The following is a 23,553-nucleotide window of genomic DNA, read 5'->3' as shown; positions in this document are numbered from 1 at the left end:
TGTGCACGACCTCTAGGGGTCTTCTCTAGAAGAGTGGAACAGGGTATAGGAGGATGAACTCAACCACCCGGTGGCCAACTTAACACGAATGTTCAAAGCATGCATCAACGTACGGATTGGAGCAACATCAGACTAAGACGAAAATTGTGATTTCCAGGTTTGATAGACGGATGCACATTTCCAAGTCATGCGTGGGTTGCAGGCGTTACATAATATTTATATGTTGTTCATAAACGTAATGCTCGATCGCAAGCAACTTAAAACCTCATCAATACAGGTAGTAGAGTACTTATTTTGAGGTGAGGTAGTAGAGTATTTATTTTGAGGTGAGTATAAATGCATACAGAAATTGCTGTTAGTGCGTTGTCCTTTTGTGTTCATTGACACGAGAATTTGCTCATAAAATTTCGGCTTGGGATTGGTTGGTGCATGTAAACAACTCTTGTACCCATCAGGTATAAGGTTTACCTCCTTGATATATGGTTTACACCATACTAACTCAATTTTTATATTATTGTCGATGGGACAAGAAGAGACTACGTTGTAGAATATAGGAGATGTATTCTACATAAAATTACATCTCTACAATTCGTCTGGTATGATACTCGAAACTCACAGGAACGCTTCTTCAGTCTGCTAGCGATATGGTTCGAACTCACCACCCCTCAAATCTATGTATATAAAGAAAATCGTAACGATCGTGTGTCTGTACATTGACTATTTTGGCGAAATTTCCGTTCAGTTATCCGTTTCAGGTGTAATAATGACCATCTGCATATTTTTTAGCTTTGGTGTCTGTTTGTTTGTCTGTCTGTTTTTCTATAACTCGAAAACTACTGGATATATTTCTATCAAAATTCATATTTAGAATCCACCTGTCCGTGGGTAGGTTCTATGGTGAATTATGTTTCTAAATCCCTGAAGTGACTGGAGTTTCTACGAAACCGAAACCGTGATTTTGCACTCGCACAGAATATACACAAGCAAACTTAATGAAAATCTACCTGCCTTAATGGAAATAAATTTCAATACCTTTTTCTTTAACGTGCATCATTTCGATACGAGGATTAATAAGGGAGATATTATTAACGGACCGGTTTTCGGTACATGTCCCAACGGACTTTAGAGCGGTGCGTGTAAAGCGTATTTCTTATAACTTGAAAAATACTGGAGATATTTATTTCAAGAAAACTTCATATTTAGTATCCACCTTTCGAAATGTAAGTTTTTAGGTCCGTACTATGTCAAATAACCGGAATGAACTGGGGGTTTATAGTGGACCAACCTTGATGAAAATCCATTTATAAAATTTTTTCTCATGTACATTTTTTCGGTAGGAGGATTAAGAATGGAGATATCACAAACGGTCTGTTTCGTAGCTTAAGTCCAGCGGGCATACCCAAAAATGTGTTTTACATATAGCAGATTCCTTATCTATATAAATAAATTCGTAAGGAGCGTGTGTCTGTACATTGAATTATTTGGTTAAATTTGCATATAGCTATATGTTTCAAGTGCAATAATGAAAATATGCAAATTTTTTACCTATAGGTTCCTGATAGTCCTCATTTTTAACCACCTCCCACCAAATCATGATTGAGGCACAATCTGCCAGACAAGCTAGAAAATTGATATTTAGCGAAGTTATATGTTTTAAGCTGTAATCGACAGAAAGCTTCAAAATCTTTAAATATTTCATTTTTAACCCTCGAAAAATATCGGAATATTGAGGTAATTTTAAAGACAGTGCAGACCTTCGTTTCTAGGAATTTCGCAGCTAAACCGTAAGTCGTATCACAGAACGGATGGCACAATCTCAGTTCAATTCGGAGCGATCACCAACTTTGTTCCTACGACTTTCCGTCGCATCTCCATTGATTATATATTTGATTTGTCTCTATTTCTCGAATAAACCTACATTTTTCTCTTTATACTCGTATAATCCGTAGTTCGAATCATTTATACGAAAGGTAGAATCATCTAATTCACACGACCACGGCCCACCCAGTATCCATACGTTAGCCAAATTCTATATTTGTAGCTGTCATATTAGTAACCAAAAGTAATACATTGTGAGAAAACCTTACCCAAATTTCACCCCAACCAACGTTTCTAACTCAATTTCACCCATAAATAGATGACACAGAAAAAAATATCTTAAGAAAGCCATCTAGACCACTAAATGAGGCGTTTCATAGTACAATCCGTTTGCCGATGTGTTGTTTAGCAGCAATTAATCTGTAAATGAAGGTTTGCAATATTGTAAACATGCATATACTTCGTATGCCGATCTAATATTCATTGAAGTCGATTTGTAGCGATGTAGAAACGGTGTGGTTGCCATTATAATTAATACTTTACATCGACAATGACTCTCAGCAGGAGGGCGTCTGCTATTGTAATCATTACTCTCCCCATGGACTATGACTGGCAGTAGGAATGGGATCCGTTTCCTACTCTTTTGTATCTAGCATTAGCAAAGAGGGACTACCATTGTAAATAATAATTCACTTCTCGATTTGACTGCCAGAAGTCAAGGGAGTGTGCATTTTTGTTCAAAACTTGCCTAACCGTTTGTGTGTTTGAGAGTGGGGAAGAGTGCCCACCATTATAAACAAATTTACCCATCTAAAATGTGACTGGAATTGGGCATAGTGTTCTTGCTATTATAATTAAAACTCATCAACTCGGTTTGACTGTTATTAAGAAAAGGGGGCTGTCATTATAATGATAACACCACAACTCAATTTTGACTGGCAATAGGGAAAGTGCTTGTTATTATAATGAAATCTCATCAATTGTAATCTGTCTAAAAGTAGGAAAGGGCGCCTGCCATTGTAACGAAAACTCCCCAAATCGATTGTGACATCGCAGTAGGTAATGGGGCCTCCCATCATAATGAAAATTTCCCTACTAGATTGTGAATGGTAGTAGGCAAGTGAGCCTGACGTTATAATAACAACTGCGCAACTCCCACTTTACATTGGAAACAACGTATGAAAACCTCCCGTGCTGTTTCTGGATATCGCTAAGTGGCATGCAAATTAAAAAATCTCATTCACTGCATGTACAGTAATTTACTTCGGTATCTGTATACAATGTAGAATACCGTAGAGAAGCACGGGTATATTTGTTAGTAATACAATATTAATAACCGTTCTATGTCCCTGGCTACCGCATGGAGTCACTTTCATTTCGCGATATTTAGGCTAGCTGCATGTAAACTTCGACGTTTCATTTGACGTGAATACGTGTTATGAGTCGGCATACCGGCTCCGAAAGTTAAGCTAGGCAAAAACAACGAAGACTTTGGAACAGGGCCTCCCAAACGCCCAAAATCTCACGCGTGCAGACAGCGGCGCAGAGTTCCTGTGCACAGTGCATCGGTCCCGCTCGGCTTGGCTCGGACCAACGCTTTGTCTCTGGGCTACTCGACTAAGCTCAGCTCAACTCGGCCCGGATTTGGAGCGCTACGGAGCAAGTGAGGAAGAGGGAGATAGGGGGACTGAGCGAGACAGGCGTGGGGAAAGAAAGAGACAGCGCTATTGCTCCAAATCGAGGAGTGGGGGTCTGCACTCTGGTCAACCAAGCGAAGTCGTCTTTGGCACCGTGCACAGAGCATGCGCCAGGCGCATGCACCCTGAGAAGCCCTGCTTTGGAACGTCATTAAAAAATTAGCCTAGCACATTGCAGTGGAATTGCGTTTACACATTCGTAGGGCAAGAGTTTACGCCTTCGCTAATAAGACTGGTTCTCTAAAATAAAGAGCATGGCGAGGAATGGACATAATTTTCGAGAATTCGGTTCGGAGTGACCAGTCTGCGTTGAGAATGCATAGCGAACACACGAGTTAATCATTTTAATCGAAATTGAAGTCATTTTGTGCAGCACATATTCAGTTATATAAAATATATCCGCTGAAGAAGCTAAACCTCGTACGTCAAATAGTACTTCCTATCCATTATTATCCTTAAAACTTGTCTTGCCTCCCAGTCATATATGCATATACAGTACATCAGAAGAGTGTTCGTTGTGTTTATTTTCCTATGAGGAAACCCCCCTCCATGGCACTACAGCCCTTGAAGGGCCTTGGCCTACCAAGCGACCGCTGTTCATCCCGAAAGCCTGCAGATTACGAGGTGTCGTGTGGTCAGCAGGACGAATCCTCTCGGCCATTATCCTTGGCTTTCGGAGCCGCAATCTCACCGTCAGATAGCTCCTCAATTCTAATCACAGCGCTATTGCTCCAAATCGAGGAGTGGGGGTCTGCACACCTCGAACCAGCCCTCAGATCCAGGTAAAAATCCCTGACCTTGCCGGGAAGCGAACCCGGGGCCTCCGGGTAAGAGGCAGGCACGCTACCCTACACCACGGGGCCGGCTTTTCGTATGAGAAAAACAGACCTTATATACAGTACACTATAAGTGTGCGGAAATGCATCACGCATACTGTACCGTATGGCTATTTTCCCTTTACACACGTGCATAGGAAAATGAACACAACGAACGCTGTCCTGATGGGCTGTATATCCATATATGTCTAGGAGACATCATCAGCCTTAGGGAAAATAATGGTTAGGAAGTGCATTGTCAGATAAGTGGTACTGGAACTAGGCTATCGATATGGCAGAAGAAGAGGAACTAGTTGATTTACGTATGGATGAGTTTTAATTTTATCATATGAATACTAAATATCACAGCTCATGGTAAATAAGAGACGTCATTTGGGCCTACATCAAATATATTGTCTTGTGCAAAGATCTCATTTCCTCGGCTGGGTTTGAACACACGAAATCACTTTCTGGAAGCCGACACTCTATCACAGATTTAAAAAAATGAGCTACCATTCTCATATATTGGACGGAGTATCACAGTTGTCTTAGCCCACACTGCCAATTGTATTCTCAATACTGATATGGACGAAGAACCGCGAGTCTTTACACTCACTCTTGTTAGGCATGTAAAGTTTGATACAATCTCCTGTTTTACACAGAACACGTGTGCCATGTGGTAAGCATTTTGTGTACCTAGAGTGCCTTATATTTGGCGTGTTGTTAATTAGCTTTACGTGATATATATTCAGTTGCATTAAAACTGATAGTGGGCGATGACCTTAGATGTAAGTCCCATTTAAACAACAAGCATCATCATCATCACAACAAACCTGATTGAACCGAGCTAGATAGCTGCAGTCGCTTAAATGCGGCCAGTATCCAGTATTCGGGAGATAGTAGGTTCGAACCCCACTGTCGGCAGCCCTGAAAATGGTTTTCCGTGGTTTCCCATTTTCACACCAGGCAAATGCTGGGGCTGTACCTTAATTAAGGCCACGGCCGCTTCCTTCCCACTCCTAGCCCTTCCCTGTCCCACCATCGCCATAAGACCTATCTGAGTCGGTGCGACGTAAAGCAAAAAAAAAAAAAAACCTGATTGATTTCTAATCAGAAACTTCAGTAATTATTTGGGAAATATTCCTCTAAATTCGTTATGCACTTTACTGAGAAAGATTTAATGATAAAGTGCAACTTTTGCCCAAGGCTCGAAGCGTGAAAATTGTGGAGAAACGAGCGGTCTGCAAAGGGGTGACATTCCATTATTGCGTTACTCTCTATAGCACTCAAACGTACGTCGTTCAAATAGAATGGTTTAGAATCCCTTTGCACTGGTGTAGCCCACTGGGCTGCTTAAACACGCATTACGCACACAAGTTATACTTCCCAACATTACAATTCTGACAAGCTAGCTAAGCGCATCAGCTCTTCCAACAGTCGTAGTACTTCCCTCCTGTAAACAGAAATAAACTGGCAGTATTGCCGTAGTATTTAGCAGTGGTTGAATTCGCTAGGGGTCACTGAGATTTAAAATTTTCGAAATTTGATTCAAAGCACGCAATCTTTCTTAAAGGTCCTTCGGTAAACTGTTTCAATATTTTGGCGTCTCAAACCAAATGAAATCAATATATGTTTCCATAGCTGTTAGATAATCGATACCTGATTCCGGCGCCATGCCAAATAGTTAACGTGCTGGCCTCGGTCCAAGGGATCGCGGGTCCGATTCACAGCCGGCTCGGAAATTTTAACGTTAATTGGTTAATTCCTCTGGATCGGGGAATGACGTGTGTGTGTTTGAATGTGTGTGCGTGTCGTTTTGAACATTATGCACGTAGGTCCACAGGTCGCATCTAGGCATCGACTCGTTAGACACAGCAAAGCAACATACAGCACATAAAAAGAGAAAATGTACCATCAGAAAGGAATTAGATTACACTAAAAACATTATCACGATCTCCTAACATCATCACCAAAAGTAACATAAGATACTAGCACAAACGAGCATTATGGATGAACCAGGTAGGCAGGCAAGATGGAAGGCCAACAAGGAAAGGGAAGTAAAATGCATAGAATAAGGAACTAAAACATGATTTCAAAATAGGCAATAATTCAAAAGAAACACAGGGATATTAATTAACAAAAGATGACCGAAGAAAAGTAATTAGCAAATTGTAAAACAGGGAAAATTCTAGGAGCAGAAGGCTGTGACATCGGACATTATTGAAAACGATTTATGCTAGCCATTAGTAGTGAGCACACCACACTTCCATAATAAGGTCACAAGCACATAACGTGAGAAGATTATCACCATAACAATTCAATAGGGATCGAAGGCAGGCAATGAAGCACGCGAAGGAAAGTCATTCCAGAAACGCCTTAAGGACGAGAAGCATAACAGAGCAAGCGTAAAAGTCAAAAAATTCCCCAGGAATTTACTTAGACAAGCGAAGTTCAATGGTAATTATATCCTCATAAGATCAAAGTAGGAGATGAAATCGGTATCCACTTGGCTGAACAAAGCACAAGGATACATCATACTAAGACGGGCACTGCAGAATTCAAGAGACAATAGTTCCCACAAAGAAATGGAAAAGACATTCCTGTATACACTTAAGCAAGATAGCTAAGGTTTAACCACCACGGAAGTGAGCTTGATAACGTAAGAATTAACAGGTAATTGTCTGTTTGTCTGTTCCACCATCACGTCGAAACGGCTGAATAGATCTCAACCAAACTTCATAATTACAGTATACTCATCCCGGGGAAGGTTTCGATATGCATATGATTTTAAAATCTTTCTATACACGGGGTGCTTATAGGAAAACCAGGATGGTTTTTTCACCGTCACGTCGAAACGGCTAGATAGATCTCAACCAAACTTCATATTTAGAGTATACTCATCCCGGGGAATGTTTCGATATGCATATCATTTTAAAATATTTCAATAGATGGGGGTTTATAGGAAAACCAGAATGGTTTTCCTCCATTTTCTCTTATACTATTGATTTCCTGTAAACTTCGTTTTCCGTACGTGAAACGTCTCTTCATTATAAACAACTTTCGGTATGTTCATAATTTACCTTACTCTTCACATGACGGAGAAATTTACTACATTCTGGTGGTACCATGCTCTGCATTGAGTGACCGACTGACCGACAACGAACCTACAGGTTACCATGGCAACATCTCTGACTACATGCCAGCAGGGAAGTAATGTATTGCCATTGTCCTCATCATGCCTTTAAATTCGTGGTTGGTCCTTGGGTAGAAGGCAAAAGAGGTGTCAATCGGCCATTCTACGGGATATTGGCGGAATATCGTTGGAGATTATAACCGTCCTCGAATAGCTTCAGTAATAACACCATTAGTCATCTTATCTGTTTACCTAAGAATCCCTGCGCCTAAATTGCTCCTCTGTTTCGGCTTTCTTATATCCATAACTCACACCAGCATAATTTATTGAGGGGCATAAGTAAGTGTAATACATTCACTTGGTATTTACATATTTGTCGTCATCCGGCTATCCTCAGTTATTATAATCTATTTTCCGTTAATGTCAGATTTCTTAACTATTATTTTCTTCCTTAATTACTAGGTATGTATATTGATTGATTGATTGATTGATTGATTGATTGATTGATTGATTGATTGATTGATTGATTGATTGATTGATTGATTGATTGATTGATTGAATCCCAGCAGAAAGGCGTAATTGTTCAATACAATCCTCCACATTCGGTTGGCCTCAGGAACGACATACGATCTTAAAATTGGGACAACTCCCGAGATCTATATAAATAAAATTGTAGGGGGTCCGCTGTATGTAATTTCTTTTGTTATGCCAATTTTTCAGATATTTATCCGTTTTAGGTCAACTCAAGACCGAATCGGTGGTTATTACTTTTCGTGTCTGTTTGTCTGTCCGTCTGTCTGTCTGTCTGTCTGTTTGTCTGTTCCACCATCACGTCGAAACGGCTGAATAGATCTCAACCAAACTTCATATTTAGAGTATACTCATCCCGGGGAAGGTTTCGATATGCATGTCATTTTAAAATCTTTGAATAGACGGGGGGTTTATAAGAAAACCAGAACCGTTTTCCTCCATTTTCTCTTATACTATTGATTTTCTGAAAACTCCGTTTACCGTACGTGAAACGCCTCTTCGTTATAAACAACTTTCGTTGTGTTCATAATTTACCTTACTCTTCACATGACGGAGAAATTTACAATTTTCTGCTGGTATCATGCTCTGCATTGAGTGGCTGACAGAACGACAGCGAACCTACAGTTTACCATGGCAACGTCTCTGACTGCATGCCAGCAGGGAAGTAAAGTATTGCCATTTTCCTCATCCTGCTTTTAAATTCGTGGTTGTTCCTTGGGTAGAAGGCAAGAGAGGCGTCAATCGGCCTATCTGCGGGATATTGTCGGAATATCGTTAGAGGTTATAACCGCGCTCGAATAGATTAATAATAGCTCCATTAGTCATCATCTTATTTGTTTACCTAAGAATTACTGCACCTAAATGTCTCCTCTGTTACCGCTTTATTATATCCATAACTCACACCAGCATAATTTATTGAGGGGCATAAATAAGTGCAATACATTCACTTGGCATTTACATATTTGTCGTTACCCGGTTGTCCTCGGTTATAATCAATTTTCTATTAATTTCAACTTTCTTAACTGTATTATTTTCTGCCTTAATCACGCCGTATGTTCGCGAGTGCTAGAAACTACTGGATGTATTTCCATCAAGCTTCATATTTAGAATCCACCTGTCCTTGATAGGTTTTAGGGCAGATATAGTTTCTAAATCCCTGAACTGACTGGGGGTTTATACGAAACCGAAAGAGTGATTTTGAACTTCCACAAAATATGCACAACCAAACTTAATGGTAATCTACCTACCTTGATGGAAATTAACTTCTAAACCTTTTTTCTCATGTGCATCATTTCGATACGAGGATTAATAAGGGAGATATAATTAACGGACCGTTTCTCGGTACAAGTCCCATCGGACTTAACTCACGAGCGGTTGCGTGTAAAGCGTATTCCTTACAACTTCAAAACTAATGAAGATATTCGAACCAAAATTTATATTAGTATCCACCTGTCCAAAGGTAGGTTTTAAAGGTCAATAACATTTCATGTTCCGGAATGGACTGGCGGTTTATAGGGAACCGAAATGGTGATTTTACTCTTCCACAATATATACAGAACAAGACCAACCTGACTGTAAATCGACCAAACGTGATGGAATTCCACCTGTAAAACTTTTTTTTCATGTGCATTTTTTCGTCAGGAGGATTAATAAGGGAGATATCATGAATGGTCAGTTTTTCAGGTTAAGTCCAGCAGACATAGCTCAAAAGATGTTGTACACGGAGCAGATTCCTTATCTATATAAATCAAATCGTAACGACTGTGTGCCTATACATTGACTATTTTGGCGAAATTTTCGTACAGCTTTCCGTTTAAGGGGTAATTATGACCATCTGCATAATTTTTTGTTTAGTTTCCTGAAAGTCCTAATTTTTACTCTCCTCGCCCAAAATCCAGATTGCGGCATAATCTGCCAGAAGAAAAAAGATAATTGAAATTTGAAAAAATTATACGTTTTAGCCTGTAACGGACTGAAAACTTCCAAGATCATTAAATTTTTCACTTTTTATCCCCGAAGAATATCGAAATATGCAGGCAATTTTTATGATGGTGCAGACCTTGGAAAAGTCCTGTCACATAACGAATTGCACAATCTCCGTTCAATTTGGAATGATCTACAACCTTGGTCGTATGACTTTTTGATTATCTGTATCCCTTTTACGTTTGATTTTTCTCTATTAATCGATGTTAAGTAAATTTGGACTTTTCACATGCATAATTCATACTTTCAATTGCTTATATGAAATACAGAATCATCAAACTCTTCACGAAAGTTTGGACAAGAAGGCAAGGGGGCATGCAGTTGTGTTTAAAACTCCCCTACCCGATTGTGTTTGGCAGTAGGCAAGGGTGACCGCCATTATAAACAAATGTCCTCATCTAATATGTGACTGGCATTAGGCATAGTGGCCTGCTATTTTGATGGAAACTCACCAGCTTGGTGTGACTGGCAGTAAGCCGGCTGGCAGTAGGAAAATGGGCCTGACATTAAAATGATAACTGCACAACTCAATTTCGAGTGATAGTAGGGTAATTGCCTGCCATTATAATAAAAACCCTCAACTCTAATATGTCTGGAAGTAGGAAAGGGGGGCTGCCACTTTAACGAAAACTCCCCAAATCGACTGTGTCCGCGCAGTATGCAATGAGGCCTGCAATTATAATGTAAACTTCCCAACTCGATTGTGAATGGCAGTAGGCAAGTGAGCCTGCCGTTATATCACAAATCCGTAACAAACACTTTACATTGGAAACAACGTATAGGGACCTTCCGATGCTCTTTCTCGGATAACGCTAAGAGACATGCAATTTTGAAACAATCTTATTTACTGCGTGTACTGTGTTTACTTCGATATTCGTATACAATGCAGAATACCGTAGCGAAGCACGGGTACATTTGCTAGTTATGAATATACATAAAACTTAGTTGACTTGGTAGAGTTCAAGCAGACATCGTTGAATTTCTTTTCTGTCAGTTGATACAGAGGGAGTTCGAACTCAGAGAGAGGCCATACTACTGCCACAATAAAACATTAAACCAATAATAATAATAATAATAATAATAATAATAATAATAATAATAATAATAATAATAATAATAATAATAATATTAATAAGAAGAAGAAGAAGAAGAAGGATAAGAATAAGAATAACTTGAAAAACATAAACGTGATCGTATAATAGGGAATGTTTACCAAGGTAACGATCAGAGTTCCAAATGCCAAGTAGAAAACAAAGAATATCTGCCACTCATGTCCTGGAAAATTACTCGGTAAACCTAATAGACATTCATAATACTGTAGGTACACCCTTCTTGAAGCTATGGATTACGAAATTGCAAGCACGTTAGACACATATTTAAACTCAATAACATACCACCTATCTTCGTGCACGAAGTCAATAATTATCAACAAATCATTGCAGATATCAACACTGTAACTTCTAGTGATTAAATCACTTTGTAGAGAGGCAATATCCTAAAATAATAATACATGCCTAACAGATCTTTATCACACAGTCACCATTTTTTTATATAAATCAGGTACTTTTCCACTTTTTCAAGATCCAAATATTACAAATCTCGAAGTAATAATCCAAAACGTCCCACTCTCAATCACAGATGAAGAAATATTCTCTAAACTCAAAGTATCTCTCTAATTTATCATCAAAAGACTATTTGCTGTGGGAGGAAACTAAACGAGTGTTAGGAGAACAGATTATCATTCCGCCTATGAAACAAGCGGACGACTATTAAAGGAATGACCAGGAAAGTAGGGATTAACTAGCGGAATAATTTCAACAGGTTTCACACCCAACTAACTGAGAGATCAGTAACATAATTAAGAAATAGAGTACTTTCACATATTTTACACTTCAGAACCAGAAGTAATTGGATTCGCATCACCCAGAGATTTACATAATATCCTTAAGAATTTGCCGAGCAGAATCACCCGGACGCGATCTTATACCAAACAGCACATTGAAATACTTCACTTCTAAAGGTCATTCTTTCTTGTCTTCTACTCGTACATTCAACGCAATTCTGCGCCTCAGTTTCATCCCATGTGCATGAAAACTCCCAGAAATTATTGTTACCCAATAGACCAATAAGCCGTCATCTCTCCTCAATGCTGTCTCTTAACAGATATTTCCAACTAATTTGAAAAGTCAGTCCACAAACTCCTTTACAAATTTTTGCTTGATACGTCGTTCTTCCGCCACATCAATTCTGATTTCGGTAAATTCACACGACATATCATCTTATGAATACAGGACTATTAAGCCACCTTCTTAAACTCATCAACTTTTTCTAACTGATCGCAATTTCATCGACAGTATAGGCTACAATTAGTGCAGACCAATCGCAGCGGGCGTATATCTGGAGTAAATTTTGAGACCTATTTTATACAAAATCAATGCCAGTGATATTCACACACAGTCATTACCTAACATCACTTTGTATGCTGACGACACAGCCTTCTTTACTACACATCATGGTATAGTAATTGCTGCCCAACAACCGTAACGTACTCTACAACTAATCTGTAGTAACTAAATGAATAATTGCCCTCAACATTTCAAAGTGCGTAGCACTGACAATTGCGCCGATCTTAGACCACAACGCCGCTAACTGTGAACTCTATTGACGTCCGATGAACTCCATCTGACCAGGCAGAGAAGTACCTCGGGGTACAATATGACGGACGTCTAACATGGAAGTTCACCATGAACTCCAGACTCAGTCTTGCCTTCTCTAGGCTAGAAATCTCTGCTATTAAACTAGCAATCATATTTTTTTAAGCCAGTTACGTTTTGTCTTATACAAGTCACTGTTTTTTCACCGTTTCCCCGCAGTTTCCTTTTTTCATATTGCATTGCCTGACACGAGTTTCCGGAATTAATAACAACTCAACTTTTACCGACTGTCACTCATTTAATCAAAATATAAATTCCATAGGTAATTAACAACTGCCCTCTTTGCCGTTTCAAATTCCCAGGCAAGCGTTCCGCTGCTAAAATAACTGGATGTATTTTCTTTGAATTTGAATTCTGAAAGGACATTGTTGAGTGTTGTTACAGGCTACCCTTATGAAAGTGTTAGCGACATCTCCCATCAAAAAGCTTACGATTGCGAGGTTATCACATGAGAAGGTATGACGATGAAGAAAGTGATAATGCTCGCATTGTGACGACGTGACGTCAGTACTGAAACAAAACCTGTCGTCTTTCCTTACCATAGAGTTATGTAGGCATTTATGCTGGCAAGACGTATTTACGCACTCCTACAGTATACTGTGTAAAAGGTTCATTTTCCTTTATAAACGGGCATGCCAAAACGATCACAACGGAAATTGTTTTGATGGACTGCATATCCATAGGGGGCTGCGAGGCGTGACTATTACAAGACAGAAAGTAACATAATTAAGTGTGAAGGAAGTGACCGTGGCCTTAATTCCTAGCCCCGGAATTTGGCTAGTGTCAAAATGAGAAACCACGAGAAAGCATCTTCAGGGCTACCGACAGTAAGTTCGACCACCGGGCGAGTTGGCCATGCGGTGAGGGGCGCACATCTGTGAGCTCGCATCTGGGAGATAGTGGGTTCGAATCCCATTGTCGGCAGCCCTGAAGATAATTTTCCATGGTTTCCCATTTTCACACCAGGCAAATTCTGGGGCTGTACTTTAATTAAGGCCACGGCCGCTTCCTTCCAACTACTAGGTATTTCCTATCCCATCATCGCCATAAGTCGTGTATGTGTTGGTGCGACGTAAAGCCACTAGCAAAAAAAATTCTAATCCGCTATCCATCGAATGCAAGAGCATAGCTGCGTGACCCAAACTGCACGGCAAAATCGTTTGGTCATGTGCTACTTAACTATTTTCTTATAAACATTGATTTTATTTTACAATAAATTTAATTGACATACGACGATGTAAACGTGGAGCTAATTTGACTCAATGCCACCATAAATAGCCTGTTTCGATACTGAACTGTATTCGAAATAATCTTCCTGAAGATAATATACGGATGGAAAAATTTAAAATGCTGCGCCTCGGTCCCTTCCATGTGTATGAGAACTCGCAGAAATAATTGCTATCCACAAACAAAATATGTCGACATATCTCCTCCATGCTATCGGCCTATAAGTATCAATAAACATTTCCAAATTATCTGAAAAGTTAATCCCCAAACTCCTTTACAAATTCTTGCTTGACAAATTGTTCTCCTGCAATATCAATTAGAATTTCTTCAAATTCACACGACAAATCACCTTAACAGTACTGGGCTGCTAAACCACCTTGTTAAACACATCAACAGTTTTATAACTGATCGTAATATCGTCGTCAGAATCGGCTCCACCAAATGCAGACCAGTCGCAGCGAGCGTACATCTGGAGTCAATAGTGAGACCCATTTTGAACAAAATCAATGCCAGTGATATTCGTACACTATCATTAGCTAACATCACATTGTATGCTGACGAAAAAGCCGTCTTTTCTAGACATCATGATATAATAATTGCTGCCCAACAACTTTAACGTGCTCCACAACTACTCTTTAACTAAGTAAATAAATGGATAATTGCCCTCAACATTTGAAAGTGCGTAGCATTGATCTTCACATTGCGCCGATCTCAGACTCCAACGCCGCTAACTGTGAATTCTATTGACATCCGATGAACTCCATCCGACCAAACAGTGGGACGTTTTGAATTATTACTTCGAGATTTTTACTCCTTGGATCTTGAAAAATGTGGAACTCTAACTGCTTTATATCAGAATATTTGGTGACTGAGTGATAATGATCTTTTAGGGATGTATTATTTTTCAATGCAGAATTTTGCTATGTAATTAAAATAATATGTTCTTTTGTTCTTACAGACATACAATGCCGATGCTCAAGTCGGTGAATCCTCCGCATGCGCAACAGCTCTTCTTTGCGGTGTCAAGGCCAACCTCGAGACGGTTGGATTGGACGCCAGAGGACGATTTGAACAATGCCTCAGCAGCTTTGCAGCAAGAGTACCGTCTCTAGTGGGATGGGCTCAGGAACAAGGTAAGTTAATGTCATATGTTTTGAACTTAACTTCTACACAGATTTCCATGAAACTTAGTGTTGTATGGAGTCATGGATAATTCAAATAAGAAATCTTAAGGCATAGTTTAAATCAGTTGTGACTGTAATCTTGAGGAACGTAGCAACCGGATTAGTAATAAACCTCTGGTCAAGAAAAGTTAAGACAAAAGAATTTTCGGAAGAGTTTTAAACTGAAACAATGATTTACTATTCTAAAATTCAACAAAATAAGAGATAGTTTGTGAGTGTTTTCTTTTAGACATTATCGGAAACAATCTATAAGAATGAGTAGTAAACATCGTATTTCAGCTACCTTTGACATATCTTCCTTCTGGATCCTCACTTTCATCTATCCTAACCTACTTCCTTTGGATTTGTTCTGTACGACCCCAATGGTTCCTGGTTTATGATTCCTAAGAAGTCTTTCATTTTCACAGCCTGCAAGGAATTTTCATTTCATTAGCTTGTAGCTTCACCTTCATCAGTCCCTGGAGAGGAAGAACTCTTGACCCGTATATTATCCTTCTTATACACCATATAATGTTTCTTCAAATTCAATGCTTCACAAGAAAAGTGTTGTCAAATTTTGTCAAAGTTTGTTCAACATTGCTGAAGGGTTGACATGATTTGAAAAGATTTGACAAGATTTAATAGCATTTTGTTTTAACATGGGTGAAGGACAAATAGCAGTTGTTGTTCTTGGATTAGCAGTGGGATATATTCTTAAAAAAAGAAAATTGAAACCCGTACCATATACCATAATTTACACAGGTATAGTATTAATGTGGTTATCTTCAACGAAACTGAAATAAAATGATAGCAATGCAACTTAAATTATTATTATTATTAAAAGAAAATATAATTTGCAGTTTCATAATAATAATATTAATAATAATAATAATAATAATAATAATAATAATAATAATTGTACCAGGAGGTACACCTCTACGCCGCGCATTCAAAATGAGAGCCTAAAAGAACTCCTCTATTGGTGAAACAGTGAAACGGAAACTACACCAATTTAGAAATTTACTCAGAAGATGTCACCACTAAAATATGATGTAATTTTGTTAATTTGAACTTTCCTGAACTGACTGTATTTCTACTAGTTTTGTTTGCTATGCATCAAGAACTTTGGACAATCTCCCATAGATGACACTACCAAAAACTATCATCATACACCCTGGTGCGAAGTGAAAGATCTTTGATTTAAAGACGTTTTGTATCCATAAGTAATTTTTTACTGATTAATGTTCATTTATTTTTGGATTGGCAATATTTCCTTTTTATTTCCGCCAGTTTTGAATCTAGCCAATCCCAAATTTTTGTGATTAATTTTCAACCTATCACAGCCTTCTTCTTCGATTCTGAGTGTAACTTTGAAATTACCCAATAAACGTGAGAGGGTGTGGCTAGTTTAATCTTGAATGGTCTCTAACTTTCCCCGAGGGTTTATAAACTGCGGATTTTCACGTTTCTTGGCCAATTGATCGTCATCTTACGAAGTGTATGTGTCAAACCAGGAGGCGGGTGGCCTCTTTCTTCAGGCAGCAGTACATTCACCAGGTAATGGCCACATAACATCCTTCTTTCTTGCTTACTCCGCAGTTTAACCCGAGGGAAAGGTTCGATTCAATAACTATGTAACCTTCCTTTTCTAAAAATGTTCCTTTCTGCCGGCTAATGTAATAACTTCATAAAATCCTTAACTGTAAATAGAGGATAGACAGTGATGTACCCTGTCGAGCTCCCCTTCATCTTGGTTTGAGGTGACTACGTTTGTAACTGTTTTTCTTCCTTTCCGTAATGTATTAATTTACCCCTATACGAGTCACCTCAGTAGCTTGGGAATAGCCCCTGTTTCACCGCCCTAGTGCCCTTTAGGTTTTTTAAGTTTTCACTATCTTGGAGCACTGTACGCCTCCATTCAGTTTGTGTTTCGGGCCATTGACTTAACCTGTTCCTTCTGCAAAGGCCCCATAGGTTGGGTACGAGATACCCTTGTTTGAATGTGTAAGTTGGGCCATGGAAGGCCAAAGACTGTAAGATTTTTTTGGGTGTTGCCTTGAGTAGGCTTGAGAAACTGAGAGCACGTTAGCTCTTTTTCAAATGTTGTAAATGATGCCTCTGGGAGCCTTGATATTGTAATTTTAGGAGCAAGTGCTCTTTGAATTAGGGGATTTCTGCCCTTGTATAAATTTGTGCTCTTTTGTAAATTTGAGCTAGGAGCTCAGGAGAAGTAAAGTGAGGGCTTGAAGCCCACGATCTATTAATACCACTAATCTTGTCCTTCCTAGACTTTTTTAATGTTTGCTACTTGTACCTCTAAAAATGGTTAAGTTTGAAGTTTGTAAAAAATATAACCTTCAGTTTAAGTTTTAAATTCATTTCTTGACATTGTAGTTAGACCCATACACCCCGGCACCTTCTTTCACCTCTGCGTTCCACAGATTACACGGAATAATAATAATAATAATAATAATAATAATAATAATAATAATAATAATAATAATAATAATAATAATAATAATAATAATAATAATAATAATAATAATAATATGTACATTCAGTCGTCAGCCCTAAGGCTGGTTGGATCCTCAACAGCTCTGCCATCAGCTGTCATAGATTGCCTAGGCAAAACTGAAGAGGCGTACTAGGGAAATGAGAAGTGAGGTAGTTTCCCGTCGCTTTTCTCACCGAGCCAGAAGTTGCTATTACATATCAGTCTGCCAAGCCCACTGAAATGCATGCATCAACCGATCCTATGACCAACATTTTTACACCATTCATAGCAGGGACCGGCTGCATGAGGGATGGCATTACTAGCATCACTCACACCTCAGTCACTTTCATATAGTTAGAACCAAAGATAAGACTGAGACAAGTCAATGAAAGTAACAAAATTGCTCTAGCCTATACCAGAAGACGTAGTGCACTGTGAAAACTAGGTCCTGCCAGCAAAGGCATAATAATAATAATAATAATAATAATAATAATAATAATAATAATAATAATAATAATAATAATAATATGCGATGATCGTCATAAATCGATCATTGCTGATGGTGTTTATTCATAAGATACTGTACGGTAATAAACATAAAAGCTTTCCACTTCCTTGAGATATTTCTCATGCGATCTCCTCGTACTCTGTCGTTTCAATCATTTTATTTGATACTCTACGGATTCCACTGAATACAAGCAACAATGTGCCTCATACTTAGCAATTAATATATACAAAATACTTCGGTCTAGAAGAAAAATCCATTTTTGTTGTTTTGATTCCCGTCCCGGATATGCCTTGCAGCATAGCGCGCACCGTTAATACCAGAATTCCATTGGTCAATTCTGTCAAAGAATGGCCGTTTTCTGAGCGAATAGAACATGTTCTAATTCACTTTTAAGACTTCTGAAGACTTCTCGAGACATGTCAAGTATAGCAAGTGATTTGACAAGTAAACTTGTGAAGTACTGAAATTTTTTGTGCAGTCTTGTGAAGTCGTGAATTTGACAAATTCAGACATGGAGTGATAACGGGGCGTGCATTCTTTGTCGTAAATTCTTCGATCATATCTTCATTGTCTACTATATCAGAATTCATGTTGAGGACTTCAAGACTCCAAGGATAATGATGCTCAATGATGAGAAACATGAAATTCTACGTGTAAGACATATTTGAATATTATAGGGAACTTGATACTTTTTGCCAGGGAAGGGTGATGCTGATGCAGTTGTATTTGATAATCAGTTATGTGGGAAGTGACACAGAAAGAAACGTGATTTTAGCGGGTGATCTAAATTTACCAAAGGTTGACGAGGAAGGGAATGTGAACAACAGCAAACAAGACCAACAAACTGTGAGTAAGATAATATGAGAAGGACACCTGAATCAGAAAGTGGCGGAACCAACTAGGGGGAAATATATTCTAGACGTGTTGCTTATACAACCAGATAAGCTCTATAGAGAAAGCGAAGTGATAGATGGTGTAAGTGATCTTGAAGCTGTTTTTGTAGTAGTTAAAAGTAAATGTGAGAGAAAGAAAGGTTGTAAAAGTACTGCTATTAGGAAATGCCATATAGTTGATAAGAGAGGCAAAAGAAAGCTTTGAAGAAACAAATGTTATCAATGGAAAATGGTAAATACGAATTTTAACACGTAATTATTGGTGAGTGTAACATTTTGAGTGGTAAGAACCTATTATATTATTACAGGGAAATTATGAAGGAAGGAGGCGGTGTAGATTAGAAAGAAACAGAGTGAGGGATGGATGCAGAAGTATGAAGAGGTTGAAGGGACTTAAAGGGATATTGATTTAACAAAAATATCAGCTACGGATAACATAATGGCAAAAGTATTTGGCAGTCATTTGAATTTTAGGGAGCAATGGAAAGATATATGAAGATACTTTAAGGCAGAAACAGATTCCAAGAAGGATATTCTAGCTATTATTAACGAACAAGAGGAGTGCACATGTGAGGACTCGTATTCCAGAATGATCTTCCCCCTAAGACCGGTCACGCCTCCCACTCACGTACGGATACGCAGTCCATCAGAACAATTTTCGTTGTGTTCGTTTTACTATGCTGACGGGTAAACGAAAATTAACTTTAAATGCATTATACAACACATGTCAAGCTGGCATGTGCTATAACTCAAATATTTATTTGATTGCTGTTTACGTGAAGAAGCGATAATAAATGAGTGGAGAGTTTCAATAGTAGCCCCAGTGTTCAAGAGAAAGGGTTATGAACATTTGTCACTTAATTTGAGATCAGTCAGCTTGACATGCGTTATTTGTGAGCTCTACTAATGCATTATTTCTGATTATACCAGATACATTTGCGAAATTACTAACTGGTTTGGTTGAAGACAGTTCGGGTTTAGAAGAGTAAAGCTTAACTTGTAGAATTCCACCAATATGTAACAGATATTTTATATTCAAGAGGGATTGGAATAATTTACTAAGTAAAATGTTCGACAATTTTCCGAGATCTTCGAAAACATTGAAGAAAAAGCTAGGTAAACAAGTGATAGGGAAACTGCTGCGTGGGTGACACTCCTAAGTGCAGATCATCGATGACTGATTGACTGTTTTCTCGATTTAGCGACATGGATGATCGTAAATAATTCTTGAGTCTTTTGAGGAGTGAAAGCAAGAGCGCTCAGCCGAACAATTGGTTGCAGTGGTTGACAACAATATTCGTAACATAAACTCTAACTTAGAAAACGGTTCTTGAATTTGGCTTTCAATATACTTAAGGAAGATATTTTCACTTCGTTGCTCTTCATATAATTTAAAATTAACAACCTCAACACTCAAAACTTCTTCCTGCTCTTCGTTGCATCGCTCTTACAGTTTTCTAGCACATGTAAGTTGTTCAATGTTGTGTCCGCCACGAAAATACTTAGGAATTCAATTTTGCTATAAAACTCTTCCAACGTCCCTTTTCTTTCCTGCAATTTAGATATCCATCTCTGTGTAATAATTGGAAATGTATTCACCCGAAAAGTTTCTTTCTCTTCAAAAGTAGTGCCAGTATCGGCTGTTTCGTCCACTTTCAAGTTTCTTGACTTATTCATTTTTGTGTCTGTTTTGTACATATCTTACTATTTTAGATGCTATCGTCTTCATGTGTGTCATTCATAGATTTCCTCGAACATTTTCATGTAAAGAATAGTACAACCTTCAATTCTGTTATCAACACTTTAGCACTTTTTATTTATAGCATTAAATCCCGTCAATATCGCTGACCAAAGAGTTGTCATTATCACAGTCACCAAAATCTGTAGACTGCACAGCATTATAGTCGCCCCGCATCTTAGTGAAGCCCTTTGAGTTTCGTCTTTTTGAATAACCTCCAAAGCTGATAATAAATATTTCTGCCAATTTAACATTGAGACTATAGCAGGCGTTAAGACGCCCTAACCAGCTGTTTCTGAAGGTCTTGTTACGGATACTGAATTACTTTTTACTGCAAAATGTTCTAACGGTTAGTCGAAGCAGAAAACGAAGCAACGAAAGGAAAAAGGAAGCCTATTAAAAACAACACGTTACTGCACGTGATCTACTAAGTTAACAATGTGCGCTGCACACGGAATATACAAAGCAAGAGAGTTGATCTGTTAAATTCTCGATACCAAAATAAGAATATTGCTTGCATTGTCGTATGATTGACCCCTAAACAACTGAATGCCCAAATCATGGTTACTAAACATCTTATTACATCAGATAATTCTTCTGATTTGTGCCCCGAATTTGAGACACAACAGACCTTTCAACAGGAAACACATGTTTTTGTAAATGCCTGATAACAACATAACAGCTGAAATATAAATATGTAGCTTCCTTCACTTCATATACAGTAATTGATATAAACTCATCACACGTTTGAAAGAAATACATGACGTGCTCACTCTTCCTTTGGTTCCATAAAGTTCTATATGTTTAGCTAGGAAAGGATGGAGTTATGCTGTTAGCTCTAGAGCAATCTCCAAATGCCTAGAATGTGTTAACCCAAACTCATTTTTAATGATATCTGTTCGTGGCGTCGACCTCTGCAGATCTTTTGGCACTATTTTCACCATATGAGAGGAACCTGAGTGTAAGTATAATTGGGGAAGTGTAGGGTGTTGAATATGAGGAAAGGAACGTTAAGGACGACACAAACACCCTGTCCTCAGGCCAGGTATATTAATCATTTACGATTAAGAAAGCCTGAACCGGAAATCGAACCCGGGGCCGGACTACCCGAACTCATAGTTGTGACCACTGGAACACAGACCTTACATGGAAAATATTTGACCACAGTAATCGCTCACTTCAATACGTCCCTCCAATTTTTAACTTCTGTCACAAGCTGAGATGCTACTTCATTATTTATTTATTTATTTATTTATTTATTTATTTATTTATTTATTTATTTATTTATTTATTTATTTATTTATTTATTTATTTATTTATTTATTTATTTATTTATTGTGCTTCATACACAAAATTACATAAAATATTACATTACATAAAAACAAATATCAAATCAAAATTCTATTATCTCCTATGAAAGTCCTTGAAAAATCTATATAAATACATTTGTAGGGGGTCCGCTGTCAATTTTTCAGCTATTTATCCTTTATAGATCAACTCAAGCCTGTATCAGTGGATTTTAGCTTTCGTGTCTGTTTGTCTGTCTGGCGTCTGTTCCACAATCACGGAGAAACGGCTCGATAGATATCGACCAAACTTCATATTTAGAGTATACTCATCTAGTGGAAGGTTTATATATTCACATAATTTCAAGAAATCTAAATAGACCGGGGGTTTATATGAAAACCAGACAAGATTTGAAAATGTTCAATTATACTGTTGATTTTCTGTAAACACAAATGTAACACTTCTCTTCATTTTAAACAACTTTCGTTATGTACATAATTTCACTTACTCTTCAAATGAGGAATAAAATTACTATTTTCTGTGGGTTTCATGCTCTGCATTGAGTGAATGAACCTATTGGTCACTACGGTAACGTCTCTTGCTGCTTGACAGCAGAGAAGAAACGTAATGCCATTTTCGTCATTATTCCTGTAAATTCGAGTGAGACTTCAAGCTGACATTCTGTGGGATATTTGCGGGATACCGTTGGGGGTTACAATCGTCCTCGAATAGCACTAAGGGGTCTGTTCATATTTCAACAGTACTGCGGACTGCAATTATTTTGCACCTAAACGTGTTTTATGGCATTTGCTATACATTTTTCTGTATTTCTCTTATATTTCCCTTCTCTTCTTTTATTTCTTGCCGGTACCTTGCCTCTTTAGGCTTAAGTGGTAACACCATAAGTCATCTTCTTTTCTAAGGATCCCTGCGCTTAAATTTTTCCTCTGTTACCACTTTCTTAAATCCGTAACTCATATCATTACAACTTAGTGAGGGACATTTCATATTTCCAATACAACCACTTGGTAGTTACTTATTCGTCCTATCAGACCGTCCTTAGTTATTATCCTCTCTTCAATTAATGTCGACTTTTTTAACTGTGTTACTTTCTTGCTTAAGTCATCCGTATGTATGAAAGTGCTAATCCCGAACACTGGACTCTTTTTTTCTTTGAGGAAAACGTCCAAGAAGTTTTATTGTGTAACTTTTGGCTCCAAAAGAGTATCGAAATATGGAAGCAATTTTGACGACGGTGCAGTGCAGAACTTCATTTCGGGGTAATTGGTGGCTAAACGGTAAGTCGTATCACTAAACAGATAGGACTGCATATCCATATGTGGCTGGGAGGCGTGACCAGTCTTAAGGAGAATAATGGATAGGAAGAGTATTGTGGGATACAACGTTTTACCGGTGAAGCGACGATATATTTTCCTACGTCCAGCTGAATTTCCAGGGGCAGTTAATCAAATCTGTCAAACTAGGGAAGTGTCAGTGCTATAGGTTTGGCAACCTGGAAGGGGAGAAATGCGGGGATTGTGCGAGAAACGAA

General features: G+C 38.3%; 1 protein-coding gene across 1 annotated transcript in view; it reads left to right on the top strand.

The window, feature by feature from the left end:
* Positions 1-23,553, top strand: part of LOC136863590 (alkaline phosphatase, tissue-nonspecific isozyme) — a 208,647-nt gene that overhangs the window by 76,317 nt on the left and 108,777 nt on the right. Inside the window, exon 2 of the mRNA XM_067139970.2 lies at positions 14,877-15,051. Within this exon, the coding sequence (XP_066996071.2) occupies positions 14,877-15,051 (175 nt within the window). The remainder of the gene's footprint in view (positions 1-14,876; positions 15,052-23,553) is intronic.

The sequence above is a fragment of the Anabrus simplex genome, chromosome 1, assembly GCF_040414725.1.
Source record: "Anabrus simplex isolate iqAnaSimp1 chromosome 1, ASM4041472v1, whole genome shotgun sequence".
Lineage (NCBI taxonomy): Eukaryota > Metazoa > Arthropoda > Insecta > Orthoptera > Tettigoniidae > Anabrus > Anabrus simplex.
Note: the sequence above shows the minus strand (reverse complement) of the source record. Positions and strands in the feature narration are given on the sequence as shown.